We start from the raw sequence: 15459 nt of genomic DNA, 5'->3' as shown, positions 1-15459 counted from the left end.
TTTCTTTTTTTTCTTGGGGGGGGGGGGGGGGATACCTTTAAGATTAAACAAGTGCCCCAACTTTTAGAATTAGTTCTGTTCTGCTGATTTATATCATAATTTAAAAGTTTACGCTTAGTAAATATGCACAGTATATTAATCTCTTTGATTAGTTATTGTCGTTTGTGTATTGCATTTGGCAGCATTTCTTCCTGAGCAAAGAAAGACAAATTCGGCGTGACGACGGCTGTCTTGTGTATGACCAAGCTAGCAATAAGGTAGTAATGGGATGGTGTAGGCACTCCAACTCACAGTGGGGCTACACACAGGTACGTCGCTGTAGTAACATTTACAAAGATAGAAGTTAAATCTAGTTAAGGCGTTGCTGTGCTGTTCGCGTTGAGGAAGTAAATCTAGTTGAGGCGTTGCAGGGTTGGTTACATTGAGAAAGTAAATGTAGTTGAGGCGTTACTGGGTTGGTCACGTTGAGGAAGTAAATGTAGTTGAGGCGTTACTGTGTTGGTCACGTTGAGGGAGTAAATCTAGTTGAGGCGTTACTGGGTTGGTCACGTTGAGGAAGTAAATCTAGTTGAGGCGTTGCTGGGTTGGTCACGTTGTGGAAGTAAATCTAATTGAGGCGTTACTGGGTTGGTCACGTTGAGGAAGTAAATGTAGTTGAGGCGTTACTGGGTTGGTCACGTTGAGGAAGTAAATCTAATTGAGGCGTTACTGGGTTGGTCACGTTGAGGAAGTAAATGTAGTTGAAGCGTTACTGGGTTGGTCACGTTGAGGAAGTAAATGTAGTTGAAGCGTTACTGGGTTGGTCACGTTGAGTAAGTAAATGTAGTTGAAGCGTTACTGGGTTGGTCACGTTGAGGAAGTAAATGTAGTTGAAGCGTTACTGGGTTGGTCACGTTGAGTAAGTTAACCTAGTTGAGGCGTTGCTGGGTTGGTCACGTTGGTGTCACTGGTGCGGTTCCTCCGCTAATCTTTGATGCACAGGACGAAGTCAACAATACCTGAAGGCTATTTAGTGATTTTACTAAAGGTGTTACTCTAGTCAAATGTGAATATTCGTTTGTTATAAATCTCTTTGCTCTATTTTGTGTCTATTCTAGTTTCTTAATGTTTTCTTGAGTTGAGGGTTCCCAAACAGAGGATGCATATTCTATTATTATTATTATTATTATTATTATCTCGCCTTGTATTGTCAGGAAAAAGGTTGACAACATCAACAGGATTCTTCTTTTCAGAACACAGTTCTTCCATCTCTGCTAGCAAACACATTTTTATGCATTCGCCGTCGGAAAATGGTTTTATTTGGTCAATATTCTCACCAATCTTCCTTTCTAGGTGAAATCTAGCAATCGCGTCTGAAACCAAACAAATGTCGATTCATTTATTTACGATGTTTGTTTACTATAAGAGGACCACTCTATCTTTATTTTTAAAAAATATGTTGGATTATTATCGGTACCAATCCATATACCCTAACCTAGAGAAAGATATTTTTTTCAAACTTTTTTTTTATGAGAGGGGATTTTCTACACTTTTTACCAACGTTTCGGCGGGCCGGATGGAGCCACGTCGCGGTCCGGATGTGGCCCGCGGGCCGTATTTTGGGCATCACAGGCTTAGATCTACCAGTTCCATGGACCTACCGACGCTGAAAATGGTTCACTGTGGCCGTCTAGGCCTCTAGTGGATACCCATGGGAGTGGACTAGGCAGCTGTCTAGGTCTATAGTGGATACCCATGGGAGTGGACTAGGCAGCTGTCTAGGACTATAGTGGATACCCATGGGAGTTGACTAGGCAGCTGTCTAGGACTCTAGTGGATACCCATGGGAGTGGACTAGGCAGCTGTCTAGGTCTATAGTGGATACCCATGGGAGTGGACTAGGCAGCTGTCTAGGACTATAGTGGATACCCATGGGAGTGGACTAGGCAGCTGTCTAGGACTCTAGTGGATACCCATGGGAGTTGACTAGGCAGCTGTCTAGGTCTATAGTGGATACCCATGGGAGTTGACTAGGCAGCTGTCTAGGTCTATAGTGGATACCCATGGGAGTAGACTAGGCAGCTGTCTAGGTCTATAGTGGATACCCATGGGAGTGGACTAGGCAGCTGTCTAGGACTCTAGTGGATACCCATGGGAGTTGACTAGGCAGCTGTCTAGGACTATAGTGGATACCCATGGGAGTGGACTAGGCAGCTGTCTAGGACTCTAGTGGATACCCATGGGAGTTGACTAGGCAGCTGTCTAGGACTATAGTGGATACCCATGGGAGTTGACTAGGCAGCTGTCTAGGACTATAGTGGATACCCATGGGAGTTGACTAGGCAGCTGTCTAGGACTCTAGTGGATACCCATGGGAGTTGACTAGGCAGCTGTCTAGGTCTATAGTGGATACCCATGGGAGTGGACTAGGCAGCTGTCTAGGACTCTAGTGGATACCCATGGGAGTTGACTAGGCAGCTGTCTAGGACTCTAGTGGATACCCATGGGAGTTGACTAGGCAGCTGTCTAGGTCTATAGTGGATACCCATGGGAGTTGACTAGGCAGCTGTCTAGGACTCTAGTGGATACCCATGGGAGTGGACTAGGCAGCTGTCTAGGTCTATAGTGGATACCCATGGGAGTGGACTAGGCAGCTGTCTAGGTCTATAGTGGATACCCATGGGAGTTGACTAGGCAGCTGTCTAGGACTATAGTGGATACCCATGGGAGTGGACTAGGCAGCTGTCTAGGACTCTAGTGGATACCCATGGGAGTTGACTAGGCAGCTGTCTAGGACTATAGTGGATACCCATGGGAGTTGACTAGGCAGCTGTCTAGGACTATAGTGGATACCCATGGGAGTTGACTAGGCAGCTGTCTAGGACTCTAGTGGATACCCATGGGAGTTGACTAGGCAGCTGTCTAGGACTATAGTGGATACCCATGGGAGTTGACTAGGCAGCTGTCTAGGACTATAGTGGATACCCATGGGAGTTGACTAGGCAGCTTTGTCCTTAGGGCAGTGACGTCACTGGTGGGGTGCGGAAAAAAGCATGCACTTTTTCAAAATCAAGCAACTTAAAACATATAGGTAACTGTAGCTAGACACCAGACACTATGTACCATTAATACTGATCAAGAACTCAATATATTTCAATATATTTTCTGTACATGCATTTTTTGTATCCCTAAAATTAATTGGGGAAAGAGGAGAGCGACTGTGTTTAGGTAGTAGAACATAACGGATGTATTTGCAGTGTAGTTATTTCATATGTAAGTGTTAATCAAGTAAAAAAAAAATTTTTTTACAACTTTTAAATATTAAATTATGACATTAATGTGATGTTTTATGTTCAAAGTAAAAAAAAAAAAATTGATTCAAAAGGTTCTTTGAGAAGACATTGCAAAAGATTCTCTATTGGAATACCTTTTTACGTAGAAATGAACTCCCACTGCAAGTATGAAGTTCAAGCTCATTACAAACCTACAAACTCTATTGCCTTGAATGTTTCCCACTGCAAGTATGAAGTTCAAGCTCATTACAAACCTACAAACCTACAAACCTACAAACCCTATTGCCTTGAATGTCTCCCACACGTCAGTTCCACGCCTTCTCTTTATTTAATTTTTAGTTGCAATCTTCTTACTAGGAGAAATAGTGTAGGGCCTACTTGAATGAGTTTCTGAAGCTCAGAAATGAAGGAAAAAGTTTTGGGCCCGGAGCTTAGCTCTAAACCCCTCTACTAGAGCTTTCGGTGCTCCCCTTATCAGAAAATTTTTTCTCGACGAGCGACTTTTCCTTTAGAGCACTTGAAAGGAAGCGGCTACAGTGTTTTATAGCACTTGAAAGGAAGCGGCTACAGTGTTTTATAGCACTTGAAAGGAAGCGGCTACATTGTTTTATAGCACTTGAAAGGAAGCGGCTACAGTGTTTTATAGCACTTGAAAGGAAGCGGCTACAGTGTTTTATAGCACTTGAAAGGAATCGGCTACAGTGTTTTATAGCACTTGAAAGGAAGCGGCTACAGTGTTTTATAGCACTTGAAAGGAAGCGGCAACAGTGTTTTATAGCACTTGAAAGGAAGCGGCTACAGTGTTTTATAGCACTTAAAAGGAAGCGGCTACAGTGTTTTATAGCACTTGAAAGGAAGCGGCTACAGTGTTTTATAGCACTTGAAAGGAAGCGGCTACAGTGTTTTATAGCACTTGAAAGGAAGCGGCTACAATGTTTTATAGCACTTGAAAGGAAGCGGCTACAGTGTTTTATAGCACTTGAAAGGAAGCGGCTACAGTGTTTTATAGCACTTGAAAGGAAGCGGCTACATTGTTTTATAGCACTTGAAAGGAAGCGGCTACAGTGTTTTATAGCACTTGAAAGGAAGCGGCTACAGTGTTTTATAGCACTTGAAAGGAATCGGCTACAGTGTTTTATAGCACTTGAAAGGAAGCGGCTACAGTGTTTTATAGCACTTGAAAGGAAGCGGCAACAGTGTTTTATAGCACTTGAAAGGAAGCGGCTACAGTGTTTTATAGCACTTAAAAGGAAGCGGCTACAGTGTTTTATAGCACTTGAAAGGAAGCGGCTACAGTGTTTTATAGCACTTGAAAGGAAGCGGCAACAGTGTTTTATAGCACTTGAAAGGAAGCGGCTACAATGTTTTATAGCACTTGAAAGGAAGCGGCTACAGTGTTTTATAGCACTTGAAAGGAAGCGGCTACAGTGTTTTATAGCACTTGAAAGGAAGCGGCTACAGTGTTTTATAGCACTTGAAAGGAAGCGGCTACAGTGTTTAAGCTCTACCTGTCCACATAAAAGGAGACGCCTGAATCTGAACATGTCACAATCTTCTCTCTACCATAGTTCTATCATGCAAGACATTCTGTGATAAATTAGTATACAGTCTCATGATTCTCTCTGAATCACCCAAAGTACGCACCTATTTTAGCAATAACGAACAGTAAACTGGGCTAGGATGGTCTGTTCTTCTCCCATAAGCTGCCACCACGCATCTGGTTTCTTCATGTGTCCTCATCCTCGGTGCCCTTTTCTGACTTGTCCCAGAATCCAAGTACGCTAGAGACGTCTGCGACTGTTATCCATTGAAGAGCGCACTGAGCCCATGTCGAGCGTTCTCATCCAGTCCACTCTTGTAACTCTCTTCGTTCGAACTATTTCTTTAACGCTTGCCAGCCTCTTGGAAGCCTTTTATTTATGTGTGATCACACAGGTCCTCCAGCTGAATAAGGGGGAAAAAACTATTTTGCGATCTAGGTGAGTGTCACTAGTAAAAGATTGAGAAACACTGGTCTAATGTAAAACAGTTTTGGCAAGCATAAAGGCATTAGTATCTGAGAAAGAAAACATATTCAATTGATGTTACGGCTGTTTCTAGAAATAGTAAATTTTCCTAGAATTTTACTAATGATAAATAACATTAACAACAAAACGTTAAAATAAACTGGACAACCATTTAAAACTTGTATGACACTTTCCATCAATGTTGGCATCTAATCCAACGAAAGTTTTTATTGCATTTCGGGAGGGGGGCGTTCATGGAGAAAAAAAAAAGGGTTGACACGCAGAGCTAACCACACCGGGTGACACCAACCCTAGTATCCCTAAAGTTAATTGGGGAACGTAAATTGTGCGATCGCTTACGCTTAGTGGTTTCTGATGTTACTTACACTTATTGCCAGCGCAATTCTTTTTAGCGGCCCCCGTAAGGGGAAAAAGCCGCTATTAGGTTTGTGCAAAATGTCCGTCTGTCCGTCTGTCACACTCAGATCTCGAAAACTAGAAGAGATATGAAAAATATTATTTCATCATTAAATCCGGCTTGAAAAGTTTAGGTGCAACGGCTACTTTTGGTTTTCTAAAAGCAAACCGTTTAATTTATAAAATTAATTATGCAAGCGATTTTTTCATAAAAATACACCAATTCTAAAACAATTACGTAAATGTAAGGGAGGCAATGTTACAATATGCTAACAAAGATGGACAACTTTTGTGTATTTTCAGTATCACTAAGTCAAATATATTTTTAAAATGTACAGGAAATGTTTACAACAAATACAAATAATAGTTAAAGACGTTTTTTCTGGTCAACTAGCTGCTAAAATTAAAAGAAAACATTTCTGTTTGTTTATAAAGGCTAATAATGCACTTTGTATGTAAATATCACGCACATTTTTTTAAAGGACTTTTTATGCAGCGATTTTCGTGCAGTAGCGTAACGTCGCAACATGATCAGGTGCTAAACCAATTCCTTAAACTTTTTTTAAAAATCAGATTTTATTTATTTTTTGTTTAGTGCCCCCATCCGAATAAAAGAAGCTTATTTTTGTGCGTTTTGTCTGTTGGTCGGTCTGTCCGTCACGATTAGATTTAAAAAACTAGAACTCTAAAAGCTATTGAAAATCTGATTTACCCTTTAATGTTCCTCCCATAACATCTCAATAGTTTTAAGTATCTAAAATTGATTGTTCCGGATTTTTTTGTGCAAAACTAATCAACGCCAACAAATGTTTGTTTGCTCTTCTAACTTATATTACATTCAATTTCCATGCTTAAACGTTGCAAAAACACATTATCAATAATATGTTGTTCCGTTTTTTATGTAAATAGCATATTAATGCTAAATCATAATCTCTATACTGACTTATATTTCATTAAGTGTAAAAATGTTCCGGATATTGTTTTATAAAACATGAATTATGCCTAATGATTGTTTGAAATCGCATAAGGCTTTTAAAAAAAGTAATTTACTAGAATTGATTACTGAAAATTACTTTTTAGACATTTAATTTTCTTGTAAAACATAACATAGAAGTTTTGTAATCGATAAAGAAAGTTCCGGATTTTGTTTCTTACAAATCGTCGCCAGAAATTTCCGAATTTATTTAAAAATCTACTAACGCCAAATAATTGTTTGAACTCCCTCTTCTAATTAATAAACAAATAATCTTCTCATTTACGAAATAATGTTTTTACGGATTTTTATGAAAAATATTTTAACTCACTACTCTCTTACAGTACATTTAACTTTCTACCTAAGACATTAAAAAATCTAATTATCGTTAATATTATGTTCCGATTTTTAAGGAAAACAGAATCCAAACACCAAAGTAAGGTATGAAAATCTCTCCACGTGGCTGTAGTACATCTAATTTTTATACGAGACCATCCAAAAAATTTAATTAACGGTATTACATTTATCTCTTTTTCTTTTACTATTTATACAAACATCCGGAACAATCTATTATATAAACTTTTCAATTGTGTTCATACCTAAAAATTATTGCGATGTTTTGAAACGTAAAATAAAGGTTAATCAATTTTTAATAACTTTTAGTTGTTTTTTTTTATATCAAGATAACGGACAGACCGACTGACAGACAAAACGCAAAAACAATGTGGCTTTGATCCTTTTTAAATAATATCTATTAGAACTCAGTGCACCAATGTCTATGAACCCTCGTTAAATATCTCGTGTAAATAAAGACATTTTTTTTTATGGTACCGGTACTAGCCTATTGTGAGGTAATGGAATTTTTTTTCTTTGACGTCATATGAATGGACTCTTTAAATGTAATGTTAAAAGAACGCACTCGGTGCACCAATGTCTATTAACCCTCGAAAAAATTGCTTGTATTAATGAAAACATATTTTAGTCTAACTAAGCCGTGTGACGTAGTGTTTTTTTTTTCCTTTGACGTCACATGGAATGAATTCTTTAAATGAAATGCTAAAAGAACGCACTCGGTGCACCAATGTCTATGAACACTCGAGAAATGGCTCGTGTTGATAAAGGTGATTTTTATTCTAGCTAGGCCTTGTGACGTAGTGTTTTTTTTTCCTTTGACGTCATATGGAATGAATTCTTTAAATGAAATGCTAAAAGAACGCACTCGGTGCACCAATGTCTATGAACACTCGATAAAAGGCTCGTAATGATGAAGGCGATTTTTATTCTAGCTAGCCCGTGTGACGTAGTGTTTTTTTTTCCTTTGACGTCATATGGAATGAATTCTTTAAATGAAATGCTTAAAGAACGCACTCGGTGCACCAAAGTCTATGAACACTCGATAAATGGCTCTTATAGATGAAGGCGATTTTTAGTCTAGCTAGGCCGTGTGACGTAGTGTTTTTTTTCCCTCTGACGTTATATGGAATTAATTCTTCAAATGAAATGAAAAAAGAACTCGGTATAGTAATGTTTATTAAGCCTCGTTATGTGACTCGCGTTTAAAAAAGGAATGATATCTTGATTTAGATCTAATCTAGATTTTTTAAACTAGATCTAGATTTTTATTACAGTATATCTAGATCTGGATTTATATTCTAATTAAAATTATTTTAGAGTCTAGATCTAGAATTTCTAGATCTTGTTTAGACTAAAATAGATTAGATTAAGATGTAGAATTTCAATTTCTAAACTTAAAGTGTAAAAAAAAAGTGTAGATTTTCATTTCCAAACGTTTTGATCAATATTGTAATGTTTTAATATACTAAAACTAATCTACTATTTTTTTTATTAAATTTAAATTTACGGCAAATGAATCTTTGAAACATTATTACTTTTGACCATCGGATGGCTGCCTGGTCGTGCGGTTTGCGCGCTGGACTGTCGTTCAGATTTATGGATGGCCCAGGGTTCAAACCCTGCCCGCTCCCATCCCCCGTCGTCCTGCGGGAGGTTTGGACTAGGAAGTAATTATCTTCAACTCTGAAGGAACATCCGAAACGTGTAAAACATTTTACATCAAAATTAAATCACCTCTTGAATATTATTTACGAATATGCAGATCCGACAGGGATCCGACTTCGACGGGGGCAGCCTCTGAGTTTGTGTAACACAAACTCTCTTTGTAATCTTGTTTAATTATGTAATTCTGTAACTCTGAACGCAAGAAAGCGATATGCTCGCAACTCATCGCTGCAAAGGTGTGACTTCTAAAAATAGTATTATAAAAACGTGACCTCCTTTGGCGAGCCTCAACATATGTAGCATTATATAGGCATAATGCCGGATTTCGAAGTTAGTCGGTAACATATATATTCACATTTTGAGTTAGAATAAGTTACAGAAGCTGCACAATTAATGCATTTATCACAGCTAATTTTACAATGGCAATTTGTTTCAGGCAAATACATTGGTGGCTTTAGGAACTAATCAATGCATGACCATGTCCACCAACACCTGGACAGTGGGGATGTCAACTTGCAATGATCACGATGGACATTTGAAATGGTTGTGGCCAAGGAAATCTGTCATTCTTTGAACAAAATCCTCACATTTGTCAGCATCCTTATACGATATCAGTTTTCGAGCGTAGTCTGTTTATTACCAACTTAAAATGTCTTCAAATTGAAATCGGCCATTTAAAATAATGATTCGAGTGGCTACAAATTTTACTAACATAACCCTACGTTCCACATTATCCTATTGGTCACATGATAAAGAATAACTAATGTATATGTTGTATCAACATATCAGCTAAAATGGTGTCGACATTTATGTGTGTATATGTCTACATCTGCATAGGTATATGTTGACATCTGCATGGGTATATGTTTACATTTGCATGTGTATATGTTGACATCTGCATGTGTAGGTATGTTTACTCATAGGGAAGAACTGTTAACGTATGTTTCTCTGTGTGTGTGTGTGAAAGAGATGGATTCGAAACTTGACTTTGTAAGTGAGAGAGAAGGAAATAAAGAGCGAGAGAGATGGATGACAAATCTTAAATGTGTGTGTGTGTGTGTGAATGGGAAGAAAAAAAAAGATGTAAAGAAAAGTTCTATGTTGATTGTCAATAAAACGTCTACAATTAAATTGTCAATTTCAATATGACTAGATGATGAAGATTTTCAATGACGCTTTTATTTGTGAATTGTGGCGCCTATATTTGCAATACAGCATATGCATAATTGTATAACCACAGGTCTTCCGTTATAATTGTAGGCCTATAACTTAACCACAAGTCCTCTGGTTTAATTGTATAACCGCAAGTCTTCTAATATAATTGTATAACCACAAGTCTTCCGTTGTAATTGTAGGCCTATAATTTAACCACAAGTCCTCTGTTATATTTGTATAACCTCAAGTCTTCCCATAGAATTGTATAACAAGTCCTCCGGATGTTTTTCTAAAGGTTTTTGTTAAGTGAGAAGGTCTTTCCATCTTTTAAAAAAAAAATTTTTTTAACTGTTTTCAACGACAGTCAGATTTATTTAATTTATTTTTTTATGTCAGAGAAAACTAATTATTTCAGTGACTGACTCAGGGAGACAACTAGTTTCTCTCAATCAAAGCTTGCTAGACGTGGGCATGTTCGTACATGGAGACAGTCCATAAATACCTAGCTTTTTGGCAAATCCGTATAATTTGTGAGCACTTTTCAGTAGTGTAGAATCATTCAATTAAGCAATTAGTTAATAAATTCGTCGTTATTAATTTATTTTGTTTTATATGGAGAATAAACTAAATTATTTATTAATTTCTTTCTCCTGATAGTCTTTTAATTTTTTTTTTTAACTTTTTAAAAAAGTTTTCCTTTAGGTTCCATTATATCGTTACCACATTTGGTTCATATCGCTCTTTCTTTTCTCTCTTACTTTAGTCCATTGTCTAATGAAACTCAACGGGATTTTAAACATGGAAATTTAAACAAAGAAGATTGCTGGGATAAACTGTGAATAACTTTTTAGGTCATTCATCATTTCTATAGAACAATGGTTTTTAAAATTGTAGTCCACGGATCCACGAAACAAGCGTAGAGGGTCCGCAGAAAGATGAAAATTGTATAAAATTAAAATTATTTCGCTAAAAGTCAGTTCATCCGATCGGATAATTTTAATAATAACCAACTCGCCCCTCACTACTGTTAAATGTGTCTATTACTTACTATTCTATAAAGTCAGAAAATCTCATCAACCTCATCCAAGTTATAATTTCAATAAACACTCCCTTAATACAATTCTAGTTTGTTTTTTATTTGTAGTAGGCCTACTATACATTTCTGTACGGGTCATTGGGGTCCCCTGGGCAGTAGCGTAGCAAGGTATCCGTGAGCCCAGGTTGTCTAATAACTTGGTGCCCCCCTCCTTTCTCCCAATAAAAAGTAGTTTGTGACAAAACAATAGAGTTATCTGAATGAATTTGTACATTTATCAAAAGACATTCCAATACAAGTAGTGTAGCTTTTTTTTTTATAATTATGTCATTACGTCTGACGGAAATCTAACATTTATTTACTAACATTTTTCTGGCTTTCTAAGTAGAAAAGGCAGTAACCGGTCAGTCTATTTCTAAGACTTTGTTTCTCACAGGAAAAAACAACAAGTGAAGACAAATTGTTCTGTGGGATAGACATTTTAAAATAGTTTTTGATCAATCGAAAATGGCGCTATGCTGAACAAATTAATACAGACAAAGTGAGAAATGACATGTATGTTGTCAAAATGTTTGGAAAACGATGATAAAATGTAGTTGTCTATCAAATAAATAAATAAACAGCCAAATCTCATGTAGTTGTCTATCAAATAAATAAATAAACAGCCAAATCTCATGTAGTTTATCAAATAAATAAATAAGCAGCCAAATCTCATGTAGTTTATCAAATAAATAAATAAGCAGCCAAATCTCATGTAGTTGTCTATCAAATACATAAATAAGCAGCTAAATCTCATGTAGTTGTCTATCAAATAAATAAATAAGCAGCTAAATCTCATGTAGTTTATCAAATAAATAAATAAACAGCTAAATCTCATGTAGTTTATCAAATAAATAAATAAGCAGCCAAATCTCATGTAGTTTATCAAATAAATAAATAAGCAGCCAAATCTCATGTAGTTTATCAAATAAATAAATAAGCAGCCAAATCTCATGTAGTTGTCTATCAAATACATAAATAAGCAGCTAAATCTCATGTAGTTGTCTATCAAATAAATAAATAAGCAGCTAAATCTCATGTAGTTTATCAAATAAATAAATAAACAGCTAAATCTCATGTAGTTTATCAAATAAATAAATAAGCAGCCAAATCTCATGTAGTTTATCAAATAAATAAATAAGCAGCCAAATCTCATGTAGTTTATCAAATAAATAAATAAGCAGCCAAATCTCATGTAGTTGTCTATCAAATACATAAATAAGCAGCTAAATCTCATGTAGTTGTCTATCAAATAAATAAATAAGCAGCTAAATCTCATGTAGTTTATCAAATAAATAAATAAACAGCTAAATCTCATGTAGTTTATCAAATAAATAAATAAGCAGCCAAATCTCATGTAGTTTATCAAATAAATAAATAAGCAGCCAAATCTCATGTAGTTTATCAAATAAATAAATAAGCAGCCAAATCTCATGTAGTTGTCTATCAAATAAATAAATAAGCAGCTAAATCTCATGTAGTTGTCTATCAAATAAATAAATAAGCAGCTAAATCTCATGTAGTTGTCTATCAAATAAATAAATAAACAGCTAAATCTCATGTAGTTTATCAAATAAATAAATAAGCAGCCAAATCTCTTGTAGTTTATCAAATAAATAAATAAGCAGCCAAATCTCATGTAGTTTATCAAATAAATAAATAAGCAGCCAAATCTCATGTAGTTGTCTATCAAATAAATAAATAAGCAGCTAAATCTCATGTAGTTGTCTATCAAATAAATAAATAAGCAGCTAAATCTCATGTAGTTGTCTATCAAATAAATAAATAAACAGCTAAATCTCATGTAGTTTATCAAATAAATAAATAAACAGCTAAATCTCATGTAGTTTATCAAATAAATAAATAAGCAGCCAAATCTCATGTAGTTTATCAAATAAATAAATAAGCAGCCAAATCTCATGTAGTTTATCAAATAAATAAATAAGCAGCCAAATCTCATGTAGTTTATCAAATAAATTAATAAGCAGCCAAATCTCATGTAGTTTATCAAATAAATAAATAAGCAGCTAAATCTCATGTAGTTGTCTATCAAATAAATAAATAAGCAGCCCAATCTCATGTAGTTTATCAAATAAATAAATAAGCAGCCAAATCTCATGTAGTTGTCTATCAAATAAATAAATAAGCAGCCAAATCTCATGTAGTTTATCAAATAAATAAATAAGCAGCCAAATCTCATGTAGTTGTCTATCAAATAAATAAATAAGCAGCCAAATCTCGCATTGAACACAGACTTGATATGTCGTTATGAAAGGCTTCTTTTAAGGATTGCATCTCAGAACAATAGTCTATAGCAATAGCATCTGGTCAGATGAGACAAGAAGCACGTTGACATCATCTAACTCTTGGCCGTTTGCACTCAAACATTTGGACAATTTTTTAAGCCCATGAACTCTGTCATGTTATTGAGAAACAATGAAATTGATACTTCGGTACATTTCGCTGATTTTGAAAGTCTTCTCTTGAATTTTTTCTTCTTATCAATTAGTGGTAGGCTCATCAAATTGCTATTTAACTTTCCGAAAACATGTAGAGCAAAATAAAATAAAAATAACAACCTGTATGGATAGCTCCAGACCCCGTTGCTTTAGCAGCAACTATTTTCACCCTCTAAAAGTCATTCTCCAATGATTTACTTCTTTCTAGATCTTCTTCAGTTGACTGCGGCTGCTCACTTCCCAACAACTTTTGACACAACGTTCATTGCTCTTACAGTTTTGTATTGGACAAGAAGCAAGACATTATTAGGCCTACCAAATGTTGGACAAGAAGCAAGACATTATTAGGCCTACCAAATGTTGGACAAGAAGCAAGACATTATTAGGCCTACCAAATGTTGGACAAGAAGCAAGACATTATTAGGTCTACCAAATGTTGGACAAGAAGCAAGACATTATTAGGCCTACCAAATGTTGGACAAGAAGCAAGACATTATTAGGCCTAACAAATGTTGTTTTTTTGTGTTTTTTTTACTGTTTCTGTCAGTGTTGCAGAATGCAGATCGTTACTAAATAATCACAATATGAGAAACTCTTTGATTTCTTTTTTTAAAGGAAACCTCAGAATTTGCGCTATTCAATTTTAGCTTTATCACCATAGGAATCCTTGGGCCTTAGGCCTCTTTCCTTTGCCTCTTTTTTCTTGGCCTTTATGTGCCTCTTTTATGGGCCATCTTGCCTCTTTTGTGGGCTTTCTTTTTTTATTATTTTTTTTCCTTCTTTTTTTTTTTATAGGTTTTTATTTGTAAGTTCTCATAATTCACAAGTATTAAATCATAAACAATTGAAAAGTGATTAACCTAAAAATATAATAATAGTAATAGAAATATTATTTAATATCAAAGACAAACTACCTAACCATTGAAACCACTAGAGACAGAAAAAATGATACAAGTATCCTCTACCCCAGAACAATCTTTGATTTATTTATTAAAGTTTTATTTACTTTTCGCCAGAGCGAAAGCGCTTCATTACATTTTTTTTTCAATTTTCAATAGAGAAACAAGAAACAAACCGAGTTTTGAAAACATTGAATAATTAGCAGCTATGACAAAATTTTTATTTGGGCCCATCAGGACTATCCCTAGAGACCTTATCTTTATTTTTTCTGTACAACACTTACCTACATATTTTCATAACTAAACTATTTCTTTCTCTCCCACCTCAAGTTCTGTAATACTATTAATAGTGTTGTGAACATACAAGGGAAAAAAAAAAGGAAAGGAACAATCTGGCAACAATTGTAAACCCGACGGAACATGGGCGTAGCCAGGATTTTTTTTCCGGGGGGGGGTGTTTGGGGGGTGGATTTTTTCTCCCCCCCCCCCCCCGGGCGAATTTTTTTTTTATATGTATTTATGTGTGTGTGTGTGTGTACATAATCTTTATTGCATTCTGACCCTTCATTCTTTTAGAAGACGTTTATTGTGCCCTAGAATAGGTTCTTCCAGGAGTTAGTGGGAAAATTGTTGATTCCCCGCCATTACTAGCAAGGGGGTCTGGGGGAGCGCTAGGAGCTCCCCCAGCGCGGGGCGAAGCCCGCCGCCAAGCACTATTTCTGATATTGAAAGCCAACAAAATGCATATTCTGAGGTATCTACAGTGCATTTTCCTGCTATTAAAAAGTTTTATTTCAAAAACCTTATGTGCTATTCTTACTGACTTAGACCCTCCCGCACCGTTCGGAGCATTTGACATCAAGCTGTTTCCATAAAAATCTGTCACTGGTAATGTCTGAAGCCTCTTCCCACCTGCCATGAGGAACTCAATGAATGAGTGGCGTCAAGTTGTACTAGGATATCATTGCAACTCTTCTTATGAGTAAATTATTTTGTCGGAGAACATGTCCCGCAAACCTCATGCGTCGCTCTCTCACAATCTTACTAAAGGGTCGACTCCCAGTTCGGCATAGGATTTCCTTGATTTAAACCCGATCTCTATAACTGACTCCAAAAATCTGTCTTAGCCATCTTTGTAGAGCCACATTTAGTGTTTTTCAATTTCGGCAGATGACTATTCATTG

At 36.2% G+C, this 15459-nt stretch overlaps 1 protein-coding gene across 2 annotated transcripts in view; it reads left to right on the top strand.

The window, feature by feature from the left end:
• LOC106068521 (polypeptide N-acetylgalactosaminyltransferase 5-like) overlaps nt 1-13875 on the top strand; it is a 53740-nt gene extending 39865 nt beyond the window's left edge. Inside the window, exons 13-14 of one of the 2 annotated variants that reach the window (XM_056037412.1) lie at nt 183-308; nt 13585-13875. In XM_056037412.1, coding sequence (XP_055893387.1) covers nt 183-308; nt 13585-13599 — 141 coding nt within the window. In that variant the 3' untranslated portion in view covers nt 13600-13875. Of the gene's footprint in view, nt 1-182; nt 309-9123; nt 10415-13584 lie in introns of those variants that run through there. The other variant, XM_056037405.1, reaches the window with a different exon arrangement.
• Nucleotides 13876-15459: the final 1584 nt, after the last annotated feature.

This window comes from Biomphalaria glabrata, chromosome 1 (genome assembly GCF_947242115.1).
Source record: "Biomphalaria glabrata chromosome 1, xgBioGlab47.1, whole genome shotgun sequence".
In the NCBI taxonomy this organism is placed as follows: Eukaryota; Metazoa; Mollusca; class Gastropoda; family Planorbidae; genus Biomphalaria; species Biomphalaria glabrata.
This window is presented reverse-complemented; position numbering and strand designations above follow the sequence as displayed.